At 32.1% G+C, this 22,752-nt stretch overlaps 1 protein-coding gene across 2 annotated transcripts in view; it reads left to right on the top strand.

Moving 5' to 3' along the window:
• Positions 1–22,752, top strand: part of LOC125059150 (chloride channel protein 2) — a 73,482-nt gene continuing 50,730 nt past the window's right edge. Inside the window, exon 1 of one of the 2 annotated variants that reach the window (XM_047663422.1) lies at positions 1–301. In XM_047663422.1, the coding sequence (XP_047519378.1) occupies positions 233–301 (69 nt within the window). In that variant the 5' untranslated portion in view covers positions 1–232. Of the gene's footprint in view, positions 302–17,817; positions 18,022–22,752 lie in introns of those variants that run through there. The other variant, XM_047663421.1, reaches the window with a different exon arrangement.

The following is a 22,752-nucleotide window of genomic DNA, read 5'->3' as shown; positions in this document are numbered from 1 at the left end:
GCTCGGCACGTAATTTGAACGTGTTTGGTGTTTCCGGCGCGCAAGGGCAATTTGCATGTATTCGCATTTATTCAATTACAAAATAATTCAAACAGAGTGTAGTGAATAGGGCGATGGGCGTATGTGGCTGGACATTCGAATGAGTTAGGAGAAACTATTAAACTGGTTACAAAAAGTTGTAAACTGTTTTCAAAACAAAAGTTGTGTACTAGTTTAGTGAATTGTTTTCATTATGATGAAGGAACTAAATAAAGAGGAAGGGTCAGACGATGAATCCGGACTTGGATATCAGAACACTTTGGTAAGTAAAGTTCTTTTCTAGAGAATTTCTGTTATATATCAATGCATAGAATCGAATGTTGCTCTACAATAAGTAGGTACGTTAATAATAAATCTATTTTATTAATTATCTTAAGCAAAATTATCTTGATAAATTAAAAAAAATATTATCGTGATTAAATCTTTGATTAAATCGGTGCAAAGTCCTTTAAGAAGTTTTCTTCGTGTAACGTACTATCACTGCGCAAACGCGTCTACAACCTACATTTACATCTACAATTACTTGTTTCAATAGATCCCCGCGATGGTATCACTACAATATGCAATGCAAATGATTACCTTAGTAATATTAAATAATAGATTCTATAGAGTTTAAAGAAAAACAAAGAATATAGTGTTCACTTGGAACTGGTTTTAATGTTTTAGGTTTTTCCTTAAATTGTTATGAATTATCTTGTTGTAAGTAAGTGTCTTCATGTATTGTTAATGTTTAATTATTATAATTTCTACTGTTTAGCAGAGGTCAATATGACTGCAAAGTTTAAAACAATTATGATGTCCATTTTATATTCCGGACTTACCATGGGAAACTAATTTTATACACCATTGTTCCATCCAATTACTAATTATCTATTCTTTAATAATGATATAATTTAATAATATTTCAATATTGTTTGTTGATATTATATGTTACATAAGCTATCAAGAATTAAACATACAATTATTCACAATTATGATAATGTATCGCCACATGACATGACTATATATTTTGTAGTTTTAATAACATTCTAGATTTTTTTTTTTTTTATTTGCTTTTTTCTTATAAACTAATATATATAAGAAAGAGGTGTGTCAAGTATTACTGATAAATATGCTACAAGTAATTAAATTAATTTTAAAATAAATAAATGCAGCTTTTATTAGCTGTTTAAGTGGTAATATTATTTTGATATTGATATTTATTATTCCAATAAATAATAATATTATGTATATATTGTATTTTAAGGAATCTGGTAGTGAGGCAGTAGACATCTCATAAAAATTAGATGTACTCATACTATATGCACCCTGTTTAGATATTTCTGTATTAAGGCCATATAGCCCTCCAAGAGGCTATGAACCTAGATTTAATGAGACTTTCAAACATGGAATACAATTGTATAATGTATATCTATTATTGTACCTTAGCTATAATGTATACAACTATGTACTAGAATACTAGATATAATAATTGAAAGTATATGGTGCTGCAGCGGTCAAACATGAACAAAGTCAATTATGATATACTCAATATAAGAATCCTTATTGATTGGGAAATAGGTTATTTTTTAGATTTCTAAAATGAATTCATATTACTAGTGGTCCTTCCTTGGAAATTAGCCGATTTTTTGTAAATCCGAATAGTGCTTTTGGCCTTGCCACAGATTGATTATTACTATTAGATTATTATTATTACTTCTATAAAAATTATAGACATGGAATGCTCAAATATATTCCTAGCACGAAAACTGTTTACATAATAAGTTAGGTACGCGGGAAAGGTAAGAATGGATTACTTATATAATATATATATATAGAATTTCATATATAATTTACGTGTACGCAATAGACCGTCATTGCATTGGTCAATAATAACTGTTAATGATTTCATTAACGTAAAAAGAAGATAAAAATGTTTGACAGACGCTCCCTTCTATTTGAATAATGTTTATGGAGATCAGAGAAATCCTTATTTATTCTTGTCTTACCAAATTCAACACAGACGCAATAAAGATTCCAATCAAATCTTGCTTTAACTAGATTTTTAAATCTTTATTAAGCACTCGACAGATTGCAATGTTATAATATATTTATCTAAGAAATTAAATATGTTTATAATGTTATCAGTTTGTTGATAAATCCTAGTTTCCTAATTAGTCATGACTTTTAGATTTAATTTATATAATGGACAATTAAATGAGGAATTTATTACGTATTACATATTAAAACAAACAAATTATAAAATCCTTTATAATATTACTAAATAATAATAATTTTATAATTCATTATCATACAAGTAAGCCCCTTGTGGATCTCCTCAAGTATATTTCGCCATCGCAATCTATTTCGTGCCACTTTTCGTCCAACTTCGAACCCCTATTGTTTCGAAGTCCTTGACAACTCCAGAACGATATTATTGTTTAACATTAAAAAGGTGTTAATATTAGATCGCAATTTATTGTTTAATTTTATATTGTAGCACCAATAAATAAGCCTCGCTGTTGGAACATAAATTTTATGTATGAGTACGAGATACCATATAGCGGTCTGTCCCGGCTTCGTACGGCTCTACTCTTTTGCTTATACTCCATATAATGTAGCATTCCAATGCCCCCATAGACCCTGTATTAGGGCCGATTTACATTATCTTAGTGTTTAGGAGAGTATTTTAGTACAAGTTGAAAGGCAAGTTCTTTAGTGCTTTAGTGCGTTGCGAGTGAACGTTTACATTTCTTCCAGTAGAGTATCATTACAGCGCCACAATGAACGCGCAACGACGTCGGCAAATACGTTCTATTCTACGCAAAATACTAACTATAGTTATGGAAAAAATAGAAGACGAGATTTTATTCGAAATAAATAAACTAAATATAAATAATAAATAAAATAGCTTCTTTAAGGGCAGTGTATGCCGAATGCCTAGCCTGTTTGTTTTTGTATAAATTGTTTTTAACGTTCTACAAACATTCGTGAACAACATATTCAGACACAAATCTGATAGTTGTATCTTCCGACCATTTAGCCATATTTAAAAATCAAAAAACACGCACGCGTTTCACGGCACTTATGCACTATCCTAAAGATTTTACTAAATTACGTGTTTACACACAACGAGGGAAGATCTCGGGGGGTGCGCCGGCGCGGCAGGGTTATCACTTGAAACAAAAATAAAAAGCGATTATATTTTGATTCAACTTGAAAGTCAAGTAGAACCGTACTAAAGCAAGTAGCGTTTACATGTTTCAACTAAACCACTATCCTAAAGCACTCTCCTAAACACTAAGATAATGTAAATCGGCCTTTACGTCCGACATCAGTGGACCTGCATTTTCACCTCGTTTATTAAAAACATATTGTAATGCCGAAATAGCTTTTGAGTTTATAGAGAGAACTAAACTTTTTGAGTTAATATACCTACCTAGTGTAGTGATAAGTGCAAGTGCGGTATATCGGACACACGAACATAGTGTCAAAACATTATAAAACACAGACTGTTAATGAATATTACCTTAGTTTAAGCTATTTATTAGTATTATAGAAAATTAAGTCAACATAATATTACTTATTAGCCCTAATTATTGTATGAGCTAGGTTGTAATTCATGTAGTCGCTCTCTTTTTTGTGAACTTTATTGTAAGAAGAAATAACTATATAAATTCAATTTAGGCAATTATGTATAATAGGTGGAGCTGTGTTAGTGTAGTTAAGTCGGTGTGTTCGAATCCCGGCGGTTGACCAATTACATTTACTACGTGCGCTTTTAACGCATTCTGAGGTCGGGACCCTCATTGAGTTGTGGTACCTTTTTGATACTATATATATAATAAAATTTCTAATATACTTTATAAAGTAAATTTATATCCCTTAAGCTACGAGCCACCAACGGGCCATGGCTTTTTTGCCCACTAATGCTTTCTTAGTTTCCACGCTTATAACGTGGCGATTACCTAAATCGTGGGAATTACGCCCCTAGTCTAACCAGACGTAAGCAATCTCTGCAGTATTATAAGAATAGCATAGCATTTTCATTGCAAAGCATTCAATTGTTTTTTATCTTTTGTTTAACGCAAGTTGATATTAATAGTGTACATTGTATTTTTACATTATTTAAAACAACCCAGTATCCGTACAACGTGATGTATTACATTGCGACCATCAATTAGTCATTGAGCCGTGTAATGAGAAATCTAGACCAATAAGTATGACTAAAACCTAACTCCGAATTCGAAAGCAATCATTTTATAAAGAGACAAAAATAAAAAACGCATTGAAGATAACAATGAAACTAACGTAACTCCTTAGTAACAAGTGGTTTTTTGCTAGTTTTTTATTATGCTTTAACAACCCAATATAATCAAAGTTCGTATACAATAGGTGTACGAAGGCCTCATGGTTAAAAGGTTAATTGGTTGAAGAATCGGGTTAGACTATCGCAAATAATAGTTAAATTTGTTATCTATGTATGTGAGTTGTGAAGGTCTGAATTTAATGTTGAAATTTTATTGTTAGGCCAAAGATGTAACCCCTGTGCTCTTTACGTAGAATAACTGAGAACTCTACGGACTCTCTAAAGAAGTTCCAGCTGTCTTAATTTGGTTTTATAAAATATAAAATCGCCTTTATTTCGGATAAGTTCTTTTTCTAACAACAATGAATACAAACTTAAATCCATTTATTTATTTATACGTTCTAAGATAATGAGTATGCCTAAAAATACAAGAAAATATGATGTCACAAATTTAACTCACATATACATACATACCATTAGAACAGATGCGATCTATAAAGGGAAAAAATTAAAGAACCACAACATAACTAAAACTAGAAAGATAAAAAATAACAATAATAATGAAAACTTAAACCTCATTAAGAGCATGATAAACAAAGTTACGGTAAGTTGGAAAAATGTTGTAAGACACAACAATATTTTCATCGATGTTGGTAACCAACATCGATTGTAAGAGCGAGATAGATATTCTTAACTAAGGCCTCCTCCAGAGCCTTCTAGTTTCCCTTACTCGCCCCACCAAACTATGCCTGCAACCAGTTTTATTTCATCTTACCATCTCTTGTACGGTCCCTTTTTATCTTTTTCAAAATTTTGAGTACCAACTCATTATAGTGTTACTCCACTTCTCAGCTCCTCGCAAGGTGTGTCCTGTCAATTTCCACTTGTCCTTTCGAATACATATTGTAGAACCTATCTCTTTTATTAATTTTTAGTAAACTTAAACTCTAACTTCTCTCTATTGTTCTTTTATGAACCTCTAACTTTTTTGGTGATTGGTGAGTTCCCGTGTTTCAAAACCGTAAGAATTCAGGTGTCGTAATATATTTTATTAATGACTATACTTATGTCTCTGTTATTTTTATTATTCATTTTAGCGACCGATTTTTCATCCACGCATTTGCTATTCCATTTTGATCTTAGTGTGTTTTGATTAGCACGAGATACGCAAACATTGTTCTGCGTGATTTGTTGATTTATACTAAACCTATTTATTACCCAATTTATGTATACTAGAGAATTGAATGTACTCGTATAATACAACTATAATGTTGGTAATTATAACGACGTCATTCGATAACCCATTGACAATATTTGCGAGTTTTATGATTGGAAAGTTATAAACCTATAATCTTCGCATGGATTATCATGTACGACGTTAATTAGCTGCGTAATTAAAATTTATAATGATCACCTCGTTTCACTGACGCTTTTCATTTGTCACAATTAAATTTTAAATTTCATAAATACAGACTTCATATTAAAAAGATTAGTCAGCTACAATAATTAATACAAAGTGTATGGGCCAATGCTGTACGTTTTTGCTCGCTCAGGCTTTATTAGCGCGGCGATCGAAGTCCGGATTTACAGGCGAAACATTTACATAGTTGTTATTTATCATTTTTGTTAGCATCCTTCTAATACAGTACAATGACCCTACGACTACATACTCATAGTGTGACTCTCTCTCTCTTTAATCGGCAGCTCATGTCTGAGCGTCGTGTTCAGCAACGAAGCATCTAGAGCGGACTATCATTTTCCACCGGTTTATGTCCAGCGCTTCTCTTATGACAGTGTACAGTTCTGAGGACGATGACTCTTTCACTTGATCGGTCCATCTGGTTGGTGAACGGCCACGTGATCTGACGTTCATAAGTGTACATTGTGGTTCCTATATGAATAAATTATTTTGACTTTCACTCAAGAAAAGAGCGTACCAATTCTTAAAAGGCCGGCGACGCATTCGTGAGCCCTCTGGCATGAAGAGTGTCCATATCACTTAACATCAGATTAACATCTTGCCCGTTTGCCCCCTGTTCTATAAAAAAAATCACATAGCGCTTTAATAGATTCAATTAAATAACCAAATAAAGTTATCTATCGCAATGATAAATGCCACATGACTTCTTATCACAGGTATTAGTGATAGCGAAATGGATTAGATAAGCCTTTGATCTGGTATAACGAAGTGCCAATGTCAAATCCGGATTTCCTTTCTTAGGAAGTTGTTGATGCTATACATAATGTTTTATTACCTGGTTATGTACAGTTTTATATACTATCTTATTTAACGTCATAAAGGACTGTGATGCTATACTGTACCACTATTTCATTATCAGGTTACGGGGTGAGAAAAGAAATAATATAAAAATATTTTATTGTTCTTATATAATTGATGAAGCAATCAATCTATTTATTGAAGTTTACCATTTCCTACATAGTACTATATCTACAGTATACGTGCCAAGCTATCTTATCTGAAATATATGTCAATTTTGGTAAATATCAATGTTACAAAAAATTATAAAAACATAAACATACTAGACATCTTTGCTTATTGTTCGGCAAAATAAATAATTTTTTTAAAATAAAATAATTAAAAATAAATTAAAAATAAAATTACCAGCAAAACAGCGAATTAGGTATGAGATAGGCACTTAACAATGCTTTCTAATTGATAAGCCTACTACCGAATATATATATTCAGCAATGGATAAGTGTTTAATCTGTTATAAACGCGAAGAATTCGAAGAAGAGGTGCCTAAAATCCTAGGTTGGTTTTTGCAGACGGCATTTAGAAAATTCAGCTGATTTCTTGGGAATGAATACGGAACGACAGTGATATTGACCTGTAAGAGGTTACTGTTCTGTATTTGACCATTTAGCAATTTGTATCAGAACGTAACAGAGATCACCGATTGTACAGTCACATCATATTATTTTTTTTAAGTCGCTGATAGAGTAAAGTTATTAAATCAATCGATTTAATAACCTACATAACAACTGTTTTTTTTTTTAATTATAGTAGAATTTTCATGGTACTACAATGCATAGTGCAATTGACTTGTGACTTGTATCACAAGTATTATCTCTAATATATAAAATTCTCGTGTCACAATGTTCGTTCCCATATTCCTTCGAAGGGCTCGATCGATTCTTATGAAATTTTTTATGCATAAAAAATATTTTTTGAATACTTTTTTTTATTTGTTATTTTTTATTATGTGGCATTAAAAATACATACAGCCCTTAAGTTTCTCCCCTCTACGATTACCCCTATTTTTATTTTAGAAGATAGTTATTTTTATTGACCTAAAAAATGTTTCCTAGAAATAATATATATACATGGCAAAACAACGTTTGCCGGGTCAGCTAGTATTATGTATTATAATAAAGTATATTTTATTAGATATAATGGCTTGGTTACTCCTCTTTTATAGGTATTAACTATATTATAATGATCAATGCAAAAGAAGATTTGAATGGGCTTTTTGTATAAAACACCTATTACTCCAGTCAAATTACGAAATAAATAAACATGAGCGAACACAGTTTGGGGATTTTGAGGATCGAAAGGGGGGTGTATTCTGAGCATAAATTCCAATTTGAGGGGTTGTACTGAGGTCAGCTCAAGGTCATTTCGATGGAAACGCGTTTAATTCGATATCTCGAGAATGGTTAGTGTTAGGCGAAAAATTGTAGAAACCTTTTCTTTTCCTAACTAAATTTACTAACTTTTTTATTTGAAACTTTTTTTTATAACATTAATATTTTTCAAGTTATTACTCCCGCAAAGCAGAAATTTTACTTTTTTTTCAATTTTTCGTCGTTTTCTCCCCAACCATTCAATTTTATTAAATTTTACCGATCATTGAAGTGTAGATCTTTTAATTATGAACAATTTTGTTCTTAAACTTTTTTCCGTAATGCCAATACCTTCGGAGTTATAAATTACTTTACCGAGCAAAATCCGCGCCACTGTCGCAATATAAAAAGGTCAATCGATTAAACTATTTAAAAATTTGGTATTTAATATTCATGGGTTAATTTGGGTAAGAAGTAAATTAAAGATCATCATCGTCGATAACGTTAGCGACATTCGAACAATAGTTCTCTTTGCAATTGGTGCAAATCACTGAGCAAAAGAGGCCGGCCTTTCTGCATCCGCACGCTTTGCCGCACGTAAATTATCCGGAGCTGGTTTCAATGACATCGCTATCGGCTAATAATTACTGATTAATTATCTTTATTAATCATATATTATGATTAATAATTTACTGAGATCGATTGCGTGCAAATGCAAAACCAACTGCGGCAAAGCGTGCGGATGCAGAAAGGCCGGCCTCTTTTGCTCAGTGATTTGCACCAATTGCCAAGAGAACTATTGTTCGAATGATGATCTTGACGCAATGGACGAGGACGACGTATGCCCCGATACCGTCAGGACCACGAATATTCACGAATCACTTCCATCGACCTCGGGTGCTTAATATTCCGAATTTTATAACCTATTTTTCTATCAATAAATGTGTGAAACAGTTTTAATTTTTAATTTACTTCTTACCCAAATTAACCCATGAATATTAAATACCAAATTTTTAAGTAGTTTAATCGATTGACCTTTTTATATTGCGACAGTGGCGCGGATTTTGCTCGGTAAAGTAATTTATAACTCCGAAGGTATTGGCATTACGGAAAAAAGTTTAAGAACAAAATTGTTCATAATTAAAAGATCTACACTTCAATGATCGGTAAAATTTAATAAAATTGAATGGTTGGGGAGAAAACGACGAAAAATTGAAAAAAAAGTAAAATTTCTGCCTTGCGGGAGTAATAACTTGAAAAATATTAATGTTATAAAAAAAAGTTTCAGATAAAAAAGTTAGTAAATTTAGTTGGGAAAAGAAAAGGTCTCTACAATTTTTCGCCTAACACTAACCATTCTCGAGATATCGAATTAAACGCGTTTCCATCGAAATGACCTTGAGCTGACCTCAGTACAACCCCTCAAATTGGAATTTATGCTCAGAATACACCCCCCTATCGATCCTCAAAATCCCCAAACTGTGTTCGCTCATGTTTATTTAACCCGTTTTTAGCCATAATTTGACTGGACTATATGATTTGTAGGACTTACATATATAGTTTTTTAAGTATAGTAAATAAAGATCATCATAAAATATCATGAGCAGTGTTGGTCTAGTAGCTTGAGGATGCGACTTTCATGAGTGAGTGAGTGAGTGAGTCACTGAGTTTCACCCCTTTTGTCATGAGCAACCCCGGCTGTGGACTGTGAAAGGAAACCATCGTGAGGAAACCGGCATGCCTTACACCCAAACGGTCGACAGCGTGTGTTAGGCACTGAAGGCTAATCACCTACTTGCCTATTAGAGAAAACAAATGAAAGGTAAAGATCATAGATTTGAGATGAAACTGTTTACAGATAAAAAAAAATATTTACCATTGGAACTAGAATGAGATTTTTTTATGATTCGTTGGAAGCAGTGGTTTAATCCTAAATTTATTATCTCATGCGTAGATCAGTAGCAGTTTACGCACACTCAGCTCTTATCACGTACTGACGTGATTACGTGTTGTACAACTAACTCAGGTGGTCGAGATAGTTGGATAAAATTTTCTATTATTTTGTTTTATAATATTTTTTAGAAGATCAAACGGGCATGATCCACCTTATGTTACAATACCAACTTTGCATAGAGAGTATATCGTAATCAAAGACTTTTAACTGAGATGCGGTTATTGCTATTTAAAAAAATATTTATATATATTATGAATCATGTAGTAAATTCAAGCAAGTCCGTTCCAGAAGATAAAAATGTTTCATACTCTATAAGAGGTTCGAGACAGCACTAAGTATGACTTTCGTTAGTAAGAAAGTAGTGGATTTTGTCATACGAGAGTTTGAGAGTCAAGTCTCGACTCTGAATCTTACATATAACATACATATTTTATAAGAATTTATACCTTGCAAGGGTCTGTTACATAATGTTTGAAGAGTATAAATTTGATTTAAGAATGTATTGTTTTTCGCATCTACTAAGTATAGTTAAGGAAGAGCAGCTGTCCAAGGAAAATGAATAGGAGAGTCTTACATATTACCAATTTGAGTAAGAAACTATTCCCAAGTTTTGGAGGTATATTTCGTGTATCCCATGTACCTTCTATTAAGAGGGCTCCCTTCAAGAAAAGCATACCAATTCTTAAAAGAACGACAACGCACTCGCGAGTCGAAAGGTAAGAGTTTCCATGGGCGCCGGTATCACCATCAGGTAAGCGTCCTGCTCCTTTGCTTTGCCCCCTGTTCTATAAAAAAAGTTAAAAAGTTGCACTTATATTTTACGTATGTGCTGTAAGAATGATAAGATAATAACATCACCTTGAATTACGTGTTAGCCCTGGTTTAGGTTTGCAAGATCAATTTTTTTAATGTTACAGTGCAATTTTAATAACGGCGGTATCCGATATTACTACGGTATCTTCTTTTTTTTAGTTCCTTTGACAACTACCTTTGCTTGTAGTAGTCAGAAAGTTTATCTTTTGAAGTTATACTTCTTTTGGCGAGTTAGGGAAAAATGCGCGCACACCGTCATAAAAAACCGACACCCTGAAGTTAGCTATAGTTTGGTTTTCTATTGTTAGTGTAGTTTTTTCTACTAACGTAGAATAAATTTTTATCTTGTTACGCCAAAGCAGTATAATTCTAACGCGTGTACCTAAGTACACAAAATCTAAATCATAATTAATTCGAAACTCACCGTGAGTGGTTTGTAATTGCTATTTTTACATATACAATACAAATAATTCAGGAGAGTGACAAATGCATATAAAAATAATTATTCAATTTGATTATATGTTGGTTAACATTAAACTATTTAATAACTGACCACGCAGTCTATTTATTAGCCGCTTATTTGAATTCATAATATGCAAATTGTCAGAATTTTTTTGTTTCGTTCATTAGAACGTATCAAAATATATGACTATATGCTTTGATCGTAATCTATTTTTGAATTAGAAACGCTACAAATACAACATATAAATGTCATTATAATATATATTCATTATGATGACGTGATAATTATTGCAGCAATGCATTCTTCATCAAAATTCCTCTTTATTAACTATATCATAAGCTATAATTACTGCTTCGTATACTATTACAATATAGATTATATTTTAAATATGTACATGCAATGTGTAATTTTAAATAGTGTAATAGTCTCCGTCTTTGATTTGACTAAGCGCGCGTTTCGTACTCACTGTACACATCGTTTACTCCTTTATAAAGACAATTAACACTGGGTAAACAGTTCGCCGGATGTCAAGTGATACCCTGCTCTAGATATAGACAGTTCCTCGGGACTGAACTTGGAGTATGCGGAATATGCGGTAGACACCCGTGGGCCACAGAACTACTCGGAGCCGGGTGAGCAATACCAGCAGCAGTAGTTTTACCTGGTGTGAGTTGAAAACATACCCGGGGGTATCAATATTCTGTGGTGTGGGGGATAATAGATGAGTTTAAAAAGGAGAGTTCGTGGATTGGATGTTTATAAGCTGGTTTCGTAGTGATGGTTATAAAAGAAATTTCGCGGACGTGATTCGGGATGTGTTAGTCGTGACAATATTTAAAGAGAACACTTTTTACCGAATTGAAGTTGTTTACAATTATTTTACATAATTTTAAAATTTTCCGACGTTTCGCGTGCTTTACAGCGTGCGTGGTCACGGTGATTATGTAAAATTATTGTAAATTTATAATAATACATAACTTTAATCCGGTAAAAAGTGTTATCTTTAAATGTATAAAAGTTATGTCAATAAAAGAGAATACTATGTGGCAATATTTATTTATTTACTGTACTGTGTACTCCTTCAGCAAAAAAAAAAAAAAAAGAAATAGCCAAAGATGGAATACATAATATATAGAAAATGCTCAAATATTTATAAAACATAAAGAAAAAGTAAAATTATAGGGTTTTTTTAGTTTCTACAATATTTATCCTCCAATATCGAAAATACGCTTTTTTTTTCAACTCCAGTCCATTAGTCTTCATTAAACAATCTAATTGTTTAAAAGTAGTTATTAAAAAAGCTTAAATATAAGGAATTAAATTACCAATATACGTAGATAATTAAAAGAAAAATTTAAAAACATAATTTTAATTTTTTATTTATTTATTAGTAATCTTACAGCTAACATACATATTATAAAACAAAACACTTAGACAATATACAAAGCCAAAACAGATTACATTGATAAACAATATATATGAAATAGCAAACATAAATAAGTACATTAATAAACAAAAATAATAAAAAAATAAAAGAAGATTTTAATACAGTACAAATTATATTTCGTAATGTAATGGAAGGAACGAATCTGTGCTTAGTGTTCGGTGAATAGCAAATTGTCGTAGATAATCTTTAAACAGACAAAGGAACTACGGAAGATTACCTGTAAACGGCCGTTTCCTTTGACCAGTAATTTATAGGAACCAGGGGATAATACACTGAGACCCTTTGGCTATATCGGTTTTATGTAACTACCAAAAGAAATAAATCATCTTTCTAATCAAGGCTTATAGTATGTTTGTTTGTTCATGCTGATCTCAGGAAGTACTTCGAAATAAAAGAACCATTTATAGAGAAAAGCAATAGAGTATAAATCAAACCTTTGACCAAATTTCCAGAAGTGTATTTCGCAATTTTTAATTTTATTTTTATTATTTTAAACGTCTAAAAATTATTTGTATTATTTCGTAATGAAAGAAATAGGTGACGCTGTATCCCTTGGCAGCAGATCTCTGAATTTGTTTTCTCTAATAGGCAAGTAGATAATTAGCTTTCTGTGCCTGACACACGCTGTCAACTGTTTGGGTCTAGGGCATTCCGGTTTCCTCACGATGTTTTCCTTTCACTGTACGAGCAAGTGCTAAATGCGCACATACCTATAGACAGAAAGTCCGTTGGTGCATACTACCGGAGCATGATACCAAACAACTGTAGTGTTTTATTATATTCTCATCTCTCGATGGGAGATGCTGACTTAACGGAAAGTAATAGATAGTGTCAGCCAGGTACAATGCTGTACGTATTATAACAGCAGCAGCAGATAATATATATCTATAATGTAGAGAACATTATAGAGATATATTATCCTTAACCGCAAATAACAATCATTTTTCATTTTAATTTAAGATAATTATTCATAATTATATGAATTATTTAATATTTTCAAGTAATTTGCTTATTTTTCCTGTGTATATAAATAAGTAGTTGTTATCAAGTAATTGTCTCATGAAAATTGAATATTTTATAAGTTAGTATTGTCCAGAATTTATACATTCGGTTTAATAGATACCAATTGCTCTTACACATTTAACTTATATACGTATATAATAAAGCTGTTTCTCGCAGTTTCCTAATTTTTCTTGATAAATTAACTATCAAACAAAAATAATTTTTCAATTCGAACCAGTAGTTTTTGTAATAAGTGAAGAAATGCTTCAGCCAGCAATTAATTATAAGTTAATTAGGAATTTAGCGCACTTACCAACGTACACGCGACCATTTTGTTGCGGAGTTATTTTACTAAACATATTAAACTTATACAACTAAACAATGACAAAAATAAATACATTATTAATTAATATATGTTGTAATTATATTATAGTTTAGATTAGAATTAAAGTTAACTGTTATTACTGTATATGCGATACCGAAACTGTCAGTCTGACAGCGCGAACTATGACTTCCGATTGTCAATCATTAATGAAGGTCTAGAATTAGCACGTTTCCGAATCTTAACCATAGCGCTGATATTTTGTTCCATACAAAAAATGTTTGTACTAAAACTCATGTAACAATACTCAGTACAGGGCCAATTAAAATACAAATGCGCTGAACTTATACTTGTATTTTCGCATGTTATATTAAATGACACTTAAGAAGAAGCAAAGTGGGCATTTGTCTGGAGTCTCGGCTGTAGAAGTGGGGAAGGGTTATATGTGTCCATTGTTAGATACGTCACGTAGTTTAAAATTTAAGTACTGGCACATTTATGACTTAAAACCATTACTTAATTTTTTTTTGTTAAATATGATTAGGAGCAATGCAAATAAATATACATTTATTTAGATTATAATAAGCTTTGTATGCATACCAAGAGCAGTGTTGGCCTAGTGGCTTCAGCGTGCGAATGTTATCCCTGAGGTCGTAGGTTCGATCCCCGGTTGTGTACCAATTGAACGGTGAAGGAAAACGGCGTGAGGAAACCGGCTTGCCTTAGACCCATAAAGTTTACGGCGTGTGTCATTCATAAGAGGCTGATCACCTACTTACCTATTAGATTGATCATGAAACAGATACAGAAATCTGAGGCCCAGTCCCAAAAAGGTTTTATTTACTTTATTTGCATGCATATCATATATGTGATCTTAATAAGGATTTTATTTAACACGGAAAAACTACTTATAAATTTGTCAGTGGGAGCGCATCCTAAGGTGACGTTTTATCTTAAAACACCGCATTGCAGCTTGTTTAGCATAGTATATTGTATACACGTGTCTTACTGCGCCGCAACAGTGTCACACCCCCAGTTTGCGATCAGCGCTACGGATAATGAAAGAACTATTGAGATTGGATATAATGTCCAAGTTGTTATTGGACGTTACGGACCGTCTAAGTATTTCGGAAACAATTTGGCTTATGAAATTATAAAAGAGCATTCTGGCATTAAAAATAAAATAAAAATGTGTTGATTCATTATAAAGAATGCATTATATTGTGTAGGATTTGGGAACCCTTTTGAGTAAAAACTACTTGTGGTTCCCAGCTCTTCTATAACAAACTTAATAGTTAATATCATAACAATTTTATTGTTTTTTAAATAACAAATTGTTTTTTTTTTCTATTATTAAACTTTTAACAACATATCCCAATTTTTGAAATTAAACATGAGAGTAAATTTTTACGATGCGCGTGCACACCTTCACAAAAAACCGACAGCATAGTCAACATTTTAAAATAAAAAATGTCAATTTCTTTAATTATGTAGAAATAGTTTTTTTGTGATATTTAAATATACTTTATTTAACTAGATAATGCGTTATAATAAAACTTTCAATGTATTAAAAACCTTTTTTATATTGTTAGTGTCGTTTTTTCTACAGACGTAGAATATTACGGCGATAGATAAAATTTTTAAAAAGATTTTTATCTTGTTACGCCTAAGAAGTATAACTTCTAACGCGTGTACATAAGTACACACACTTTTTTTTTTAAGAAAAGGCATTACGTGACTCGCGTGCGTGCATGTGAGTGAATGATGAGTGTAAAATGTAACTACGTGTTAGGTCGCAGGAACATCGCCAACTCTGCGTAAGGTGTGTTCATAAGCCAGGCATTGTGAAAGCACTTTCAGATGCTAATCATTTCACATCAGATTATACCGCTAGGTGACATTCTCTCCGTTTAGCCTCTGTTCTATGAGAATAACATACTGCCGCTGGTCAGTATTTACCGAGTTATTACCGAAACAGTAATGGGCGTTAATAAAGTATGTTTTTCGTGGTACTAAGGTATATATGGTAATATATGGTCAGCCTATGAAAAAGGGTTTTGAATAGACTTAGAGAAGTAAAACGTGCCGTTGACAACAATGGATATGTGTCGCCCCAGCTCACGGCCATCCAACTTCCGCACGATTTGAGATCATACATACATACAATGAGACGGCTATTCCATGCGTACTACGTTTACAAATTTAATACCGTGAATAATTATTTTATTTTTAATATAAATATAGATAAAAGGGCTGTGCTTAGCGTAAGGCTTCAATAAGGCTGTCTGGTCGCCTTGTGAGGCCTTTGGGCAGGATATCCGGCAGAAAAAATTCGGGCTTAAAATCACAGAAGGATAATTAAGTTGCCTATAACGAAGAGTGATTATTGAAACAATAACTTCAAATTTCTAGGCAGATGCTCTTGTGAAGAATTGCTTGAATTGATCCCTCCTACCTTGTTTTATCACCGTACTAACTCAAAATTTAATCCGCATCACCTTAATGGCGAATTAGCGAGCTGTGGAACCGACTGCCTTCATCCCTGGAAGATACCACCTTCAATTGTTTAAAAGAAGAGGATACTCTTCCCTCAAATACTAAAATGGGTGTCTATGGGCTGCGATGGCTGCCCTTTTTGGGCGTTTGCCCCCTATCCTATATTAAAAAGTTTTCACTAGACATTGAGGGATTGTTTTTTTTTTCTACTCACTACAGCTTTATAACATCTAGATCGCTTACCTTATACTATCAAGAATCTCAGAGTTCAACATATAATAAGGACCCCTTATATGACATTTTTTCTGTTTGTTATGTAAGCTTGGCAACTCAATAGGTCTTTATCACGCTCGAGTAAATCCCGATTTAGCATCGTGGGTCGATCGTTTCGAGACAGTATTAAGCACTCGCAACATCTCCACCCTGGTGGCACAAATTCGTTCTGCCCTGGGACTGCAAATGACCTTCGTGTGCAATAAAAATTTCGTCTGCGTATGCGTCTTATATTTAATCTTTATCGCTCACTTCCTGCTACTATAATACTACCTAATGATTCATTTTAGCCAAAAATCACGTGAATAATAATTGTTTAGTGATGTGAATTATCGATATTATTATCGACACTCGAGGACGCTCTAAATTGTAACGTAAACTGTGGTAATGTGCTCCAATGATCACCGGTAAGATTGAAAGGTGTTTACACACTATTCCTTTGTAAAATATAAAGTAATCTAATTAATTTAAGTAAGATACTCGTTTGTCTTTTTCTGTCAAATGTGTTTATACTATGATGAATAAAGACAGTTTAAAACTGTTTTATTAATATTTTATTTATATATGTATATATATATATATATATATTTATTTATTTAGCAGCCTATATTGCTTTCAATTGGAATTTTCCTTAGAAAATTCTACAAAATCGTGTAATTGTTTTTCTAATCAAGTGCATTTTCCTTTTAATTAACTATAGTGTAATGATAATTTGAAGAAAGGATATCCTTTAACATTGTATGAGTAGGTAATACATATATGACGTCACAGTTACGTACGGTTTTTCTTTGCTCAGCATATCGTGAGCTCGCGTCTTAAGTTTCAGAATTTCAGTGCGCGGGAGTAAAGTAGGACTATTATATCAGTTCACCTGAACCTGCGGTCTTAGACGATAGGATATGCGAAATAGAGGAGAAAAACGAAATTGTAAAATGAAATAAAAACAAGTGTCGGTGAAGTGTAATTTGAAAATCGAATTTTGTATTAATTTTGAAAATAGAATCCGGTATTTTTTTCGTTCGATTAAAATTATTGCGGAGTCTTTAAGTACAATGTTTTTGAAAAAGGAATTCATTGATTATTAAAATTAGTTACAAAAAAAGTAATTTCTGAATTATTTAATTTCCCTCATTTAAAAAAATAATACAATATAAATTCCAAACGGTAGCAAAATTTATTTCATTTCAAAACGACACTTACGAATTCATTCGAAAATATTAAAGTGAACATTAATTATATGAAAAAGTGACAAAATATGGTGAAATGGAGGAAACAACAACAACTCGTGTCTGGGGACACATCAGAGGAGGAGATCGGTCACAATTATTTAAGCACTTTGGTGAGTGAATTCTAGACACTAGAGATTAATAAATGAATATTTTCGGCTGTAGAATAATTAATATTGAAATTAAAGTCTTGAACTGATAGTTTATTTTAATTAAGAATTTCCTGATAAAATACTTTGATAGTCTAATTGCTTTTCATTTTGGCGCGCAGAGTGCGTTTTTAAATAATTTTTTTCACCAATGATATAACCAAATTTGTAGACAGATAATGTTTTTGAAATAGGAAGCGAAAGGGAGGCACATAAGAAGATGGGACGATATAAAAAAGGTAGCGGGTCCAATGTGGTTTCGAACCGCTAGAGAACGCCAGTATTGTAAAAATTGGGAGGCCTTTGTCGAAGGACAAGATGTAAATAAATAAATAATTATTAATATATATATAAATAATTATTAATAATCGTTCACATAGGGATATAGGTGTATAGATATGGACTACTTTAGGCACATTTACTTTTAGTATTAAGGCTTTTTATTTATTGTATTAAAATTTATTTACACTTCGTTAACTTATACAACAACATACATATATATGTATATAAGACAATAGTCTGTATTTCAATAGCAAACAAGAGGCTAAATAAAACTTCTATTTGTTTCTCTGTAAATAAAGAATGCAATTTTATTTATCGAGTGGGTTACACACTGATACAATCCTTACAAGACTAACACAATCTTACCTGTAAATAAAGAAACGACAATAAAAGTTCATTGTTATCACCTCTCGATGTTAAGCTATAACTAAGTATTAAAATAATTTACAAATAAAATTAAAATGCAATTCAACAATCTCAGCATATTTGCTCTTTACATTTTTGACAATGTCAGCTAGCTTGACGTGACACGACGCGGCTCACTCACGAACTAGCAGTGCGCGCGAATATTCAAATTAAAGAGATCATTCTCTTTACATCTCCCTCCTCCAGGATGAGAATTGCTCCAGTAATTCTCATGGTAGCCGTACATATTATTCAGCGTTATCAATCATTTATTCCACCGTCCATTCGAATAAGTTTTGTTATATGGTATAAGCTTGTATTCGTTTTTGTTCTGCCTGTGTTTATTTTGTATATTGTATTCGATATTTTGTCTGTTATTTCAAATGGGCCGATTCTTAAATTGTCCATTTTCTTCCTATTTAATTTGTTTCCGTTTTCAACATATACCAGTTCTCCTATGTTGAATTCCCATTGTGTTCTGCCTTTATCAAATAATTTCTTATTATATGCATGTGATCTAATTGATCTTTCAAGTGCTTGTTGTCTATTTTGAACCCATGTTTCTGTATCTAATGGTTGTCGTAGTTCTTGTGGCAAAATACTGGTGACTTTTCCTTCTAATAGATATACTGGTGCAAAGCCTGTCACTGTGTGCTCGGTTTCATTATACTTATCTATACATTCTCTTGCAATTGACGTCCAGGATTTCTTTTCATTCTTCTGATTTATTTTGCACCTCATTTTGTTAACCAGTGTTTGGTTCAATCTTTCGTTGAGTCCGTTTGAAAATGGTGTATCTACCGCAGTAAATATTAGTTTTACATCATTATCTGTCAAAAATTCTTTGAATTCTTTTGAATTTAATCCTGGATACTGATCTGCTAGTAATATCTCAATGTTTTCCGTCTCCAGAACTTTTTTTACTAACTTGATGAAATCTGAAGCATTTTGCGTTTTTGATGTCAGAATGAACGCAAATCTTGTAAAATGATCAACTAACAAATGTAGGTATTTCTTTGTTGATCTTTGTCCTCCAAAACCACCAATGGTATCTATCGACATTATCTGAAATGGTTTTTCGGCTGGTCCCAGATGTGACATTAATCCGTATTTATCCTGGCCTCTCGATTTATTTTTTATACAGGTTTCACAATTTTTGCATATTCTTTTAATGTTTCTCGTTAAATTCTTTGCTGTATAATAAGGACTGATTTTATTTATCATTTGGTTGATCCCTAAATGACACCATTCGGTGTGTGTTTCCTTTATTAATTTCACACTCGCTTCTTCAGATAATATAACTTTTTCTCTGTTTCGATCTTTTTTGTATAGTATCCCATTTCTTTCGATTATTTTGGTTTTCTTTTCCTTTATTTTCTCGTTTTTCTGCTGATCTGCCTTAATATCATCTATTGTTATCAGATTCACCATTTTTAAAATTTCTTCATCATTATCATTATCTTCCAATACTGGGTTTCTACTGAGACTGTCTGCTTCCGTATTATTCTTCCCCGGAATATATTTGATGTTGAAGTCATATTGTGACAAATAAAAAGTTAATTCACCAAGTTCATCGTCTGTTCTAGCCTTTATGTTGAGGTTTTCTAGAGGTTTGTGATCCGAAAAAACGGTGAACTTTCTTCCAATCAACCAATATTGCCAGTATTTGATAGCTTCTTTTATTGCCAAGCATTCAAGGTATATTGCCTTCTTTCTTTTTTGTGAATCATTGAGTTTTTTTGAAAAATAACCAACTGGTTTTTCTTTACCATTTTTTTGAATCTGTTTTAATATTGCACCTATACCATTCAACGAGGCATCCGTGTAAATTGTAATAGGCAGGTCTTTATCAAATATTTCGAGTACCGGTTGTGAGCATAATATATTTTTTATATTAGAAAAAGTTTCTTCACATTCTTCTGACCATATAAACTGGGCATCTTTCCTCAATAATTTATGTAGTGGATCCAATAATATCGAACTATTTGGTATGTATTCGTGGTAAAAGTTAATCTTTCCCAGAAACTGTCTAATATTCTTTCGGGTTTTGGGTGTTGGGAAATTTCTTATTGAAATAATGTTATCTTTGAGCGGTTTTACCGTATTATTTCCTATTATATGTCCTAGGTATTTCACTGATGTTGCTGCAAATGTGCATTTTTTAAATTTTAATCTGAATCCTTCTTTTATTATTGCTTTGAGTACTTTTTCTATGTGATCTATATGTTCTTCAAACGATTGTGAAAATATTAAGATATCATCAATGTAATTTTCTGTGAAGTCTTTCAAGTTATTATTTCTTAATATATTTGATAAAATTCTCTGGAAAATGGCAGGTGATGTTTTCAATCCAAATGGTAGGCAAGTCCATTGATAATGTCCATCCTGTGTGACAAATCCTGTCTTTTGTCTGTCCTCAATACGTAGTGGTATAGACCAAAACGCGGAATTTATGTCCAGTGTGGTAAAATATTTACAATTTCTTGCTTTAACAATCAAGTCGCTTATCAATGGAAATGGTTGTGCTTGTGGTATGACTATCTTGTTTAGTTCACGAAAATCAATACAGAGTCTCGATTTTGTATTTTCGTCTCTTTTAAATGCCAAGGTAACTGGTGCTGCGAATGGGCTGTATGATTCCTCAATTAAGTTATTTTTTAGTAAATTACCCACCTGTTTTTCTATTTCTATTTTGTCTTCTAATGTGCAACGATATGGTCTTTTGCTACAGTACTTGTCCACCATTAAGTCTATCCGGGCTTCATAATCTGTTACTGTACCTACATCATATTTGTCTTTGGCAAATATAGTATTATAATTCTCTATTAAATTGTGTATTCGGGACTTTTTGATATTGTCCAAGTGATGTAGATTTGTTATGAAGTCATTTTTATTCACATGCTCATTAAAATTGACTTTAATTTCCTCTATCTCTTCAAATGCATTCATAGTATTTATCTCCCTCTTTGTCTTTTGTAAAATTTTTAAATCTTCATTTTGAGCTAATTTAAATTTTTTTATCATATCTAGTCCTATAATGAAATCTTCAAAATCCAGTTTGTCTACAATAAAAACATCAACATATTCTTCTATATCAAAAATCTTTACTTTTATTCTTATTAAACCTTTTGTGTATGTCACACCATTGACAGTTCTTAATAATATTCTATTTGTATCCACAGAATCATTCTGTGTTCTAACTAACCTTTTGTTTATCAGAGACACTTGTGAGCCTGAATCATATATTCCATTTATTTGTATTTTGTCTTCTAATAACATATTTATTTTTATCAATGGTGTGATTACTCGTTTTTTGTCTCTTCGCTTAGATTTACTTCTATAACCGAATTACTTCCAATCCTTTTGTTATCTGCCCCTTCTTTTTTAAACCAACAAGACTGTTCTGGGTGGTATCGATTACCCTTATTTAAATACTGACAGGTTTTGCATGGTTTTTTTCCTAAACTGTATTTCTTATTGTCATCTTTTTCTTCCTTTTTTATTTTGAAGTTTTTATTATTTACCAAACTTTCACATTTACTTATTTCATGAAGCAATCTTGTTGAGGTTTCACACTTTTCAGGATCAATTCTGTTTCTAATAAATTCAGGTAAGCCGGCTGCTATAAGTGTGACCAGACTTTTCCCGCCAATATTTTCATCCATATCTAATAATAACTTTTCTTTTCTAATGGCGTATTCCATCGGTGATCCTTCTTTATATTTGTAAAATATGGCATACATTCCCGAACTCCATCCTTTATCGGCAAATGTGTCCAAAAATTTATTTTTCCACTCGGACCATCCAGCCTCGATTTTCAAAGTCTTCAATGTTGCCGAGTGCCAATCTGCACATGTTTTGTCCAAAAATAATCTTAATATTTCTATCTTTGTTGTATCTTCCTCAATCTCAAATCGTTTACATTCATTCTCGAATATTTCTATCCATTGTTTCGCATTTGAGAATTTACATACAAATTTCTCAATCATGAATCTTTCTGATATATTT

The sequence above is a fragment of the Pieris napi genome, chromosome 19 (genome assembly GCF_905475465.1).
Source record: "Pieris napi chromosome 19, ilPieNapi1.2, whole genome shotgun sequence".
In the NCBI taxonomy this organism is placed as follows: domain Eukaryota; kingdom Metazoa; phylum Arthropoda; class Insecta; order Lepidoptera; family Pieridae; genus Pieris; species Pieris napi.
This window is presented reverse-complemented; position numbering and strand designations above follow the sequence as displayed.